This window comes from Varroa destructor, unplaced genomic scaffold (assembly GCF_002443255.2).
Source record: "Varroa destructor unplaced genomic scaffold, Vdes_3.0 BEIS01000006.1, whole genome shotgun sequence".
Classification (NCBI taxonomy): Eukaryota; Metazoa; Arthropoda; class Arachnida; order Mesostigmata; family Varroidae; genus Varroa; species Varroa destructor.
The window spans coordinates 26,097,058-26,107,953 of record NW_019211459.1 but is presented as its reverse complement, the minus strand read 5'-3'; the positions used below and the strand labels follow the sequence as shown (position 1 = coordinate 26,107,953).

The window sequence follows — 10,896 nt, the reverse complement described above, 5'->3', positions numbered from 1 at the left end:
TATATATATATATATATATATATATATATATATATATATATATATAGAGAGAGAGAGAGAGAGGTACACGCATGGTATTGCCAGCTCTAACTTGATTGTTCTATTTTGTTATTTTGTGCTTATTTATTACTATGTCCCTGAATTACAGTGTTCGAATGGGCACCTGATGTGCGCCGGTTGTTTTACTCATCTCCTCGCAGACGCCCGCCTCCGAGACGAAAGCCCAGCTACCTGCCCAAACTGCCGTACCATAATCTCGAGGTAGCTAAAGGCATAAGCAAACCACATATTATCATTGATTGTTCTGTTAAACAAATTATGAATAAGCCAAACAATATGTCTGCATCATCATTTGATACAGGATGAGGCAAAAGTTCCCTGATTCGAATTTTAGATCTGTTCAAGTAGCAACCAAGTAAAGTGTAGCACGACTTAAATTAAAAAATGTTATCAAATAGCTTTTTCTGAACTGTCACTAAACTTTTGCCCCACCCTATATAAGATCCGAACAAAGAAAACACCGTACGAAGCATTACGTTTTTTTTGTTTCTAATCCGTAGTACCTCGTGCATTTTCTACATTGTAAGGTCAAGTATGCTTATCATTATTATTACTGCTATTTCTAGCAGCATTTTTGTTTCTTGGTACTCTTTCTATGTCAGCAAGTCGATGAAGCCATTTTAGGTATAGCATCATGGACTTGCTTCCAATAAAAGTCTAACGTTGGTTTTGCTACCAGCATTTATCCCGGTGATGTTGGGTTCTCTACCTGGCTGAAAAGAACCATAGGGTTTCAGTGATTCGACTACCTGGTGATCTATAATTTTACTGTAGAGGTACTGATAGCACTACAGTTAAGAGCACCGGCATGATCCGCTCGTACTGACAGTTGCTGCAACTGGTCGTTGTATTGTTAGCTTCACATAGGTTATGTGTAAGCCTCCGGAGTGTTGCAATTCGATTTTGACCGTCGAGTAAAAGATGAACCGTTGAGTGAACAAATCTCTCTCCAATCGCAAAGTTTCGAATTGTCCTCGTCTATGCTCTACCTAATGTTGTTTTATTGATAAATTGTACTTTCAAACGTTACAGTGTAATATAGAAGTTACTTTTTTGTTAGCTCTCCGGAGTCGTGTAATTGTTTTTTTCGAGACTACAATAAGTTCCGAAAACAGAGAGGTTTGTACACATGGCATTTATATGGTATTAACGATACGGCCTTTATAGCAGTAAGTAGGTACGGCGACTTTTGCATCACGTTGCCCGATGTACAAATGCCGCCATCAATATTTATTATATATTATTAGTATGTTGCATTATTAGAATGAATTATGGGAGCAATATTAGAATGCTTTTAACTGCTGATTTAGCTTTTCTTTTTACCTTGCGGTAAATCCTCACAGAAAATTCATCAACGAAAAAAACTGCTTCTTTGATTTCGTACAGAGAACTGTGTTCGCGCAACTTGGCAGTCGAAAAAGCCGTATGCGAACTGCCCGCTGAGTGTCAATTTTGTGCGCAGCAGCTGCCGCGGAGCGAAATTGCTCAACATGAAAGTCGTCTCTGCGATGAGAGGTTAGTAACGACAATAGATTTTTCAGAAAAGGAGGTTAAAAGCTACTGCATTAGGTAGATTAGATTGCACTGTTAATAAGGTAATCCTTTGGCACAGTGCGGTCCTTGCTCACTAGATCCTGGATCCCGTATGCCTGGGTCTCAGCTCGGAACTGATTCAAATATTACTTGACGGGTAATTGACTGGGTTGCGTCAGATGTATGTTTTGAAAAAAAAAATAGATTTGTCTTCTTTTCGTTGTGTTCATATAGATGGCACAGACGCAGAACGTCAAATTTATAGCTGTAACAATTTTGCTACTAATATCACAGGGAGCATACCAATCGGAGCGGTTTAGCACCTCCAGATTTTCCAGTAATATTAACAAAGAATTACCAATATAAAGAAAAGACTAGCTTAGTGTTCTATACACCGTATACAGAGAAAGCAGAATTTCTCTTTAGCCTGAGCAGGTATTTCGATTCGTTCGGCTCTGGTAAAGGTGTTTTACCCCCTCAGAAAAGTCAAAGAAGCTGACAAAAAATGCTGTGGAGGTAGCTATATCATATACAGACAGTGTGTAAATGGCGCCGGAGTTATTTCGAATTCAATAAGTAACCACCAAAAAAATTTTGGAAACCAACACGACTCTCCGTTGTTTAGGATTATGTTTGTGCTTATTGATGTTTGCATGTAATGGTAATGCTGCGTTACTTTTTTTTGCAATTTCGCTCTATGTAAAGCCTCCCATTGATATATTTTCGTCACGGTTGCATCACGTTTCAGAAACCCACAATATGTAGAAAAAAGAGCACCACGACACAGAAAGGCTCCATTCGCCGTTCTTATGCTATGTGTAATAATACTTATCGTCTTTACTGCCTATTAACACTAAGCCTCTAAATGTCGACAGATACAGACAATTTTCGCATGTGTATTGTTTTGAAATAGTAGTAGTCCGAACTAATTTTGCCGATAATTTAGAGAGGCCTACGATGCTTAATAGTAGACACCATATTATTCCATTGTTCCGCTATGGTCATCAGTGCTTGAGTGGTTTTTAACGTCACGATGCTTCATTTAATCCAATATTTTTTTATATTCAACAACTCGAAAACCCTACTGCTAGCTTTCTTATCTTGTTTATGTACATTGGGTTGGTTAGTAGTTATTGGTATTGAATTTTTGAATCACAAGCGACACTAGCTCATTTCGATTTACTGTGTGAATCCTATAGAAATCATTGCAGCCGGAGCAGTCCTGTTGCACCCGAGACTAGCTGAATAGACGCTTATTGTCCCTTAATACTTCAATAGGTTTATGGTTCTTACAGGTGTTCTGCGTAGGATGTCGTAGCGTTTTTTGTGGGTTCTAAGTAACACATTTGAAGTCCCGGTTCTCTATGTTACTTGTAAAAGAAACAAGTTGCTATCTATCTAGCGCGATGCGTTCCGCTCATTTCTATAATATTTCCATTTATTTCTGAAGAAAAAAATGTTTTGTTCATCTTGTTTATTTGCTGTTATATTCACTTGAAGGCTGATGTGCGAATGATGTATCATTACGTGGCAATAAATATGCCCTGGATCAATTTTCGTAGTAATATAATTTTACTGTGCACTGTAATAGGAAAGTGTCATGCGATTATGCGAAAATCGGCTGCCAATGGCTTGGGCCATACCATGAACTGGAACGTCACAGAAATGCCTGTACTCATCCCAACAAAAGCGGGCGAGAGGTCAGTCAGTTGTTTTCAGCGAATCAATAAACGTAATAAATATATGTGAATCGTGTCTGGTTAAATTATCCCGTCTATTAGAAGTACTAGGTGGAGTACGGAGATTAAGTGGGACGATATGAAGCACATAACGTTCACTGTGAGTTAAACTAGAAAATGGTAATAGAATAAACCACATAAAATCTGTATTATATTATGTAATTAATTAATCTGCTTGCTTTGGTAAATTATGGTCAATTTTTATTGTCCAATTATGTGGAGAGTGAAACCCTTTAATAATTCATATCGACTCGATTTAATATATCATTGTAATGTCCAGGTGCTGGCTGCTCTTCAACGGATGGACGATAAAGAAGCGCAACAGCTACGCACAAGCTCCACACTCTTCGAGTTGCTCAGCCTTGAGAAGCTTATTTTCAATGGTGAGTGAAGATGTTCTTATATATATATATATAATATCTACCTTTATTAAGTGTTTTCAGTAACTGTATACGCTAACACGCAGAAGTGTCTGCGGTGAAGCTAATCGTTGCTGACCAATATTCTTATGTATTTGTTTTTATAGCTATTAAATACGTTCAAGTAACTCATAAACGCCTTAGACTAAAAAAAGAAAAGGAAATTGATCGTACAAGTTTGTATAAAACATTGTCAGACCCGTTTGGCGGAGTATTCTATCCGTTCCTCATCTAACGTTATTGCTGTTATCATGATACCATCTGCATTTCAGATCTGCAATTTAAGCCATACCGTACCGACGAGTACATCACTAAACTTTATTATGAGACTCATCGCTTCTCATCGTTCGGGCTACAGTGGGCGTGCAAAGCGTTTGTGAATAACAATCAGAAAGATCCTCAGCTATCTACCGAGCGTCATCTTAGTTACCAGCTTGTACTTAAGGGCAAGTTACCAAGGTATGTATAGAACCTATTAAGTTCAAAACACTATAGGATCCTTAAGCTTAAAAAGCTTGTTTTCCGTTACATGAAGCTAGGCAATTTAACAAAATTACTACAAACAATACTACTACTAGTATTTGAAAAAAAAACATATTCAGAGCACTGCAATTCGAACAATTTCCCATAATCGCTATTTACGATGCTAGCATGTAATAAATACATGAAATGGGCTTGCGTAGCTGATAGACAATGTTGAAATCTGCGCTGTTTATTCAAGTAGCAGAGTATCCATGCAGTCTAATCGAATGCACGTTTTTCTTACAGTCCGATGACAATTCACTACCTAGTGTTACCAGGCCCGTTCGGCGACGTACAGTTGGAGCCCCACGTATATCAACACGAGTTCTCGGAGAACTCTATCGAGTCGCCAATCCAGCCGTTATTAGTTAAAGACTCACACGAGTGTAATCGCCTTTTGTCGTCGAAGGCAAGTGACTTGTTAAGCATTCTCTTGCTTCTAATTTTTTTCATTTTCTAAATTTTTTTAATAATAATTTATTCATTACTCATGTGCCCATTCGATTTCGGCCTCATGTATACACTCGCAAAGCTAACCATGTATTATGCGTGGTCCCGCAATCTATTTCCATAATTGTTCCTTTTCTGTTACGTTCGTTGTTTTTAGGTGATTAACTTTCGACTAATTATGTTCCAAACGGCGACAACTCCGGCTCAGCCAAGCAAATCCTAGACAGATCCAGGAGCAAGAATGGCACTCAGCCCCTTTTCCCCAGCAGTTGGATACAAAAGCAAAAAACATGTTGCGACCCACGATCATGCTAGCGAATAGCAGCTGCGCAAATAAAACAAATAATATCTTTATTATTCTCTTAGGTAATACAATCACATATGTAAGCTAACATGGTGATGATGATAACGACCATGTCGGTAGCAATGATGACGTAGCTAGAATGCTATGATACTTCGAACAGACACAGGGGCAAAACACAACTGGGGGAATGAACAACCGGGTATATTTTAGAACAAGTAGAACTCATGTATACTAGGCTAGAACAACAGGCCTGGAGAATATGGAGTATGACGGAGCTAGCAAACACGAACGTGTCGTTGCCGCTACAGTCTGTGTCAGTACGATCTTTCCTAAATTCTGTTTTTCGAGCTATTTTTGAACTAGTACTGGGAAAAAATAGCTGCTTTCTTTGCCATAACGACATTATTCATAACATCGTACGAGCGAAGGAAGATTAAGTGTTGTTAATGAACCAGAACTGGTCATTTTCTCCGGTCAATGAATTAATTTGGTTAGTGGAGACCACTCATTTTTAGTTTACAGCACGTTTACGACGGAACACGCAGTTGTTGTGGCTCTGCATTGCATTGGCGATCTTATTATAGACCAATGTCGTATGCGAGGAAAGTGAAAATATGCAGCCTATTATGTTGGGTTAGTGCTGAATCGTATTTACATTATTTTCCTTTCAAATTTTCGAGCGATAGTTCAATTCAAACTTTTTCCTAAAAAGTGATTGAAAAAGATGCAAAAGGCCAAAGGGGAGAGGGGTGGCGAAAATAAACAATTAAGCGCTCTACCTTGTTCTAATTACAAATAAGATAAGGACGATAGCAATAAACGCGTTTTGCAAATTTAGCGGGAAGAATTTTTGGCCGCTCACTTGTGCTACCAGATGCTTGTGAGTGTAAATGTTATTTCCATTTCTTGCCCCACTGTCGTGACTGAAGCGACGATCTTGCAATGGCTTATGGCCCCGACTACATACGACAAGGAGAAATAAGTTCTGTAAGAGGACGCTGACAACATGGCCAACACGTCCGTTGTTTGCTGTACTGAAAAACTTTTGCTTCTAGCCCTCATCAAGAAGGCTGCACTTTGTCTGGAACTAAGCCGTCGAAAACTAATACCGAAAATAAAATAAAGCTACTACTAAATTGCTGGGCATAGGCGAACCTTCCCTAAGAAAATAACCTAGTTAACCTTCAAGTGTATACATTTATTATTATCATCATTGTTGCTAGTAAACAGCTCATTAATTATTCAGATGTGATCTTAAAAATAAGTCAGTATGTTATTTAGATGCCAGTCATCACTGAGCGAGATAGAATACACTTCTCGAATAGTCACCAATGGTGAATATTCTTTTATTCCTTATCTTTTTTTTTTCTGTTTATATTACCCTGTTTATGAACAAATGTCGAGTGTCTTACAAGTAGTGAAAAAAATATATATGTGTGTATATATGGAAGTAGAAAACGGTAGCAGCTTATAAGAAGGTAAATGGCATATATCTATAACCACTTTACTCAGAAGAGTTTTAGGACTATGTCGCCATTTCATAACTTAATATATATATACAGTAATAAGATATTAATCATATAATTATGTAATAATTATACTAGGCGTACTGAGCTGTGCGTTTGACTCAGACTCAAGTGCTAGATGTTTGAAAGTATGTGAAGGTGACGATTATGAATTTGCTTATAATGCCAATGATTGGCTGATAAATGATAAGGCTGATTAATAATTGATAATAATGCTAGTGAGTAACCAGGATAAGCTATCCGCAGCATTAACGTTACGGAAGAAAAATATCAGCGTAGAAAGCTTAAATATCCAACTCTAGATTCGTGGACAATATATGTGGCAGAAGAAACGTTATATATACACGTATATAATACATATGCCATTTCGCCATGTTATAAATATTACCATCATGAGATGAATGGACTGAAGTGTGACTCGCCGAGAGATTGTGTATGCGTGCGTAGAAGTTCCGATAGGCAAAGTACAGTAAACAAAGGACGAATTTAGAGCAGCCTGTAGAAGAGACTTAGAAATACATCAATATTATTATCATTATTATTAAAATGTCATTATCATCAACATTCATCATTATTATTAGTATTAGCATTATTATATTCAGCTTTCGATTGTTATACCATATATGTAAACGTTCAGGCATTAAAAAAATTTACTGATTAAACAACGCTTGCCTGACGATGAGTGATTACAAAAGCGTAGCTCGACTTCAATCACGCAGTTCAACCTTGTTCGAGGGCAGCCCAAAAAAGAAGACCTCAATGCGTATTCTGGTCATGCAACTACTGCTGTCATATTCTCTAGGTAAAATAATATTCGTATATTGAGAATATGTAGGAGAGGACACAGCAGAAGTATCTCCTAATATCTGTGTTGTCGCAGGTGGTATATCTCGGAACGTCAGAATATGGGCATCCTTTTTTGACCTATATACGTCTAATTTGACGTGCGTAGATTGATGTATCTGCTTAATGCGGATGGACTAACGTGACCAGCGAGGTCAATTAATTAATGGGAATTAACGCTTCCTTCATGGTAGTGTTTTTATTTGCAATTTCGAACCAAGTAAAATTATTGCGATGTATGTTTTTTAATTTAATGAATTTTCATTGTTTCCACATAAGTTGTCTGGTGTGGTCAATGACTGAAAATTTCATTCAAAAATGGAAGCTGATTTTTAAAATTTCTTCTTCTGGTAGAAATCCAATGAGATTAATTAGTAGATCAATCGCCGTCTGAAAGATGACGTCCTTGAGAAGCGTTTGCGTCAACCATCAGTTCGCTACACTATGGTTACTCGATGTTTAAGTAGCCAGTCAATATAGTGGAATCACACTAAAACTGCAGTAAATTAACACGATACTCAATCACAATGAGGGAAAATGAAAGGGAGCTAGTTAAGAGTGGGTTTAGGACCTCAGAAGAGTCGGTATACAGGGATTTTATCTTGGTTTATATAGGGTGTTTTGGTGAGACTTTCTATGCGTATTGGAGAAGCTTATTTTAAATTTAATATGTAAGGTTAACATACCGGTCACAGGTGGCATAGCTTGCTTTGCCAGGTCTTTTAGGAAATACATGTGGTATGTATGGAATTTTCACATTAATGATTTTTAATGATCTGAGTCTCTATACAATATAAACCAGACTAGTCTCGTCAGAAGGCGCTAACCAAATATCTTTACGAGATAGAGCTACAACAAGGTCTTCAAATAACTATTGAGAAAAATATCTCACTCAAAACAAGCACGCTTGTCTGTGAAGATAGGCAAAGGCAGATCGATGTAACAACGAGGGTAAACAATTTCAACGATCGCGGATAATAACAACAACAACATTCTGAATTCTAAAGTAAGAACAAAATCTACAGCCAGGTTAATGGTTGCATGAATAAGCGAGTGTGCGTGTTCCTAGCCCCCCCCCCCCCCAGCCAAACCATGAGGTATTTAAACCATTGCTATGTCGCCACTAGGAAGACGACATTGCTATTTTAGACAATAACAACGACACAAGAATATAAAATGGTACCGAAAAGTCAGAGCAAGCTCAGAAAACAAAGTGAAAAAATGATTTAACCGAGAAGAAAAATACGGAAGTCTCAGTTCACGCCTGGGTGCGTGTGAGCCTGCCTATACCAGAAACGGGACGCAATTTTTTAGGCAACAACGTCGATTAATGAAGTCGAAATGAAGAACTGTGTCTACTAAACCCTTCGAGAAATAGTAGGGCACACAGTAACATTGGAACAGGTGCATTGGGTCTTAGGAATAACCGTGGCCTGTGAAAACGAATTATAGAAAGATTATGATGCAGCGAAAATTACTATGAAAAAAAAAAGAAAATATAAAACACAAAAGTAGTGTAACGTATGTACCGAAGGTTTAACTGTAAAGGCGATGAAGAAGAGATTGCATGAACGCACGGCGAAGGAAAAACCTGTAGCCATATGGCCAAAGGCGTGCAACAGCCAAAGTGAATTATTGATAAATGAGAATTTTTAGCTGAGTGAGTGAAGTCATCCGGCTGATGTATTAAGATCTATTGACAATTAAGCAGACAAGTGCGAAACGAGGTACAAGGACCTGGTAAATATTGGTTGATCACCATCAGCTTAGTACCGGCGACGATATATATAAATGATTATAATAATATGACCCTCATACGCCGAAACCTTTGTGAGCCAAAAAAAAGCAGTTTTTTGGCTAATAAATAAATAAAGAGCTCTATCATTTAGCCCGCAATTCTAGAACAAATTGTTGTTATTTAGATGTATATGTTAGTAAATATGGCCCCTACCACTCTCCTGGTGGTATTTATCACCAGACGTATACGTTCTGCTTATTTTAAATAAAAATTCTCAAAGTAGTTAGTTAGTAGTCAATTTGTCAATACTTAAACCTTCATTTATTACATAAAGCGTGATCGTTCATATCTCCTTGATTATAAAGATAGTCCTTGTCATCGCGATAGTAAAAGGAGCGAAACGAGGTTGGAGCGAACGAACCATGTTGCGACATTCTTTTTAATCCCAGTTAGGGTCACCGGGTACTTCTGCATAGCTTAAAAGCCACTCACATAATGACGAACGCACGTTTTTTGATTATAAAATAGAAATTAATACCATGGAACAACACCTCCATGCTTGCTGATATAATTGACTAAATCAGCTATATAGTTCACGAATCAGTGCTTGAAAATACAACAACAGTGTATTTATTGATCTACTAAGGAACGGTCTCACGATAACAACATTTCAGGACTTAGTTTTTTCTCACTAAGCCATTGCTTGGCCAGAGTTACCATCTTCCGCAGGCGCTTCATCCATTGGTTCATCTTCAAGTGTTAGGTCATCAAGCATTTCGTGAAGGCTAATTTGAGGCATGTCTTCAGTCTCACTCACAACAGCCTTTTTATCGACATCCTTGTATATATTCACGTTCTGCCGGAACGCCAGATCCTCCTCGAGGTCTTCACAGAAGTCGTTGAAATCGCGGCCAACCGACGATCCATCATCCAACTCCAAGCTGAGTCGCTTCAACCTCCAGCGGCGGCGCTGCGCACGGTCAGCTTTTGTTCCCCAGAACTTCTTAATCAGTACTACCTCCGGAATCTGATGATTAATACGCCGTATTTCAAATTGAATATAAGTACCAACAACGTCAATAAATTCAACAACAGGTATGTTTGTGAAGGCTGCCTGTTAGGCTTCCTTTTCATTTATAAAACACAATACATGTTTTATAGATTCAACACGTATATATTATTAAGTTTCTTTCTACCAACAACTTGTAGAGGACACATGCGTTTTGTTTACACATATTTTTTAATGCTCTCAAAGACAACGTGGTCTTATATAGCCGTTTACTACTCTTGTGAACCATATTCTACCGAATATAGGCAAAATATAGTCTTAAAGAGTCGCTTGGTGATGCCGAGTAAGTAAACACGACATAAACTTAGTAAATGACTTAGAACAAAATGACCAATTAACATTTATTTATTATTTATAACCTTTCTAATCAGTGGCTTGATAGGCAACTGGAACATCTTCATGTAGTATACTATACATCATATTCCGCTTTAAATAAAAAAAACATACCTTATCCGGAGACATCTTGTTAAAGTGGGCATCATTAATATTGGCGTTGCGTAAATCAAAACCAAGCACAGCATCGCCCTCGTGTAGCTGGTGACCAAGATGGGTTTTGCAATGAATATAGTTGTCGTGGGTACCCAGTTCGCTAGACCGTATCACAAATACATTGGCTAACAAGTGTCGATCGGAAAGCTTACCCTGGCCAGCGAAAGACGGCTGTAACAGAGACAAGCACGATGTGACTAACAG

General features: G+C 37.9%; 2 protein-coding genes across 5 annotated transcripts in view; one reads left to right on the top strand and one right to left on the bottom strand.

Moving 5' to 3' along the window:
- LOC111252977 (zinc finger TRAF-type-containing protein 1 homolog) overlaps positions 1-7,645 on the top strand; it is a 13,109-nt gene extending 5,464 nt beyond the window's left edge. For all 4 annotated transcript variants that reach the window (XM_086992239.1, XM_086992238.1, XM_022811700.2 and 1 more), the window contains 7 exons: positions 149-261; positions 1,447-1,575; positions 3,185-3,293; positions 3,613-3,715; positions 4,024-4,210; positions 4,520-4,682; positions 4,881-7,645. In XM_086992239.1, the coding sequence (XP_086848365.1) occupies positions 149-261; positions 1,447-1,575; positions 3,185-3,293; positions 3,613-3,715; positions 4,024-4,210; positions 4,520-4,682; positions 4,881-4,946 (870 nt within the window). In that variant the 3' untranslated portion in view covers positions 4,947-7,645. The remainder of the gene's footprint in view (positions 1-148; positions 262-1,446; positions 1,576-3,184; positions 3,294-3,612; positions 3,716-4,023; positions 4,211-4,519; positions 4,683-4,880) is intronic.
- Positions 7,646-9,738: 2,093 nt separating this feature from the next.
- LOC111252680 (60S ribosomal export protein NMD3-like) lies at positions 9,739-10,886 on the bottom strand. The gene is made up of 2 exons (XM_086992240.1): positions 10,651-10,886; positions 9,739-10,161 (listed from the first exon to the last, which is right to left on the bottom strand). Exons 1-2 carry the CDS (start codon positions 10,663-10,665, stop codon positions 9,826-9,828), a joined length of 351 nt encoding a protein of 116 aa, XP_086848366.1. The 5' UTR covers positions 10,666-10,886; the 3' UTR covers positions 9,739-9,825.
- Positions 10,887-10,896: the final 10 nt, after the last annotated feature.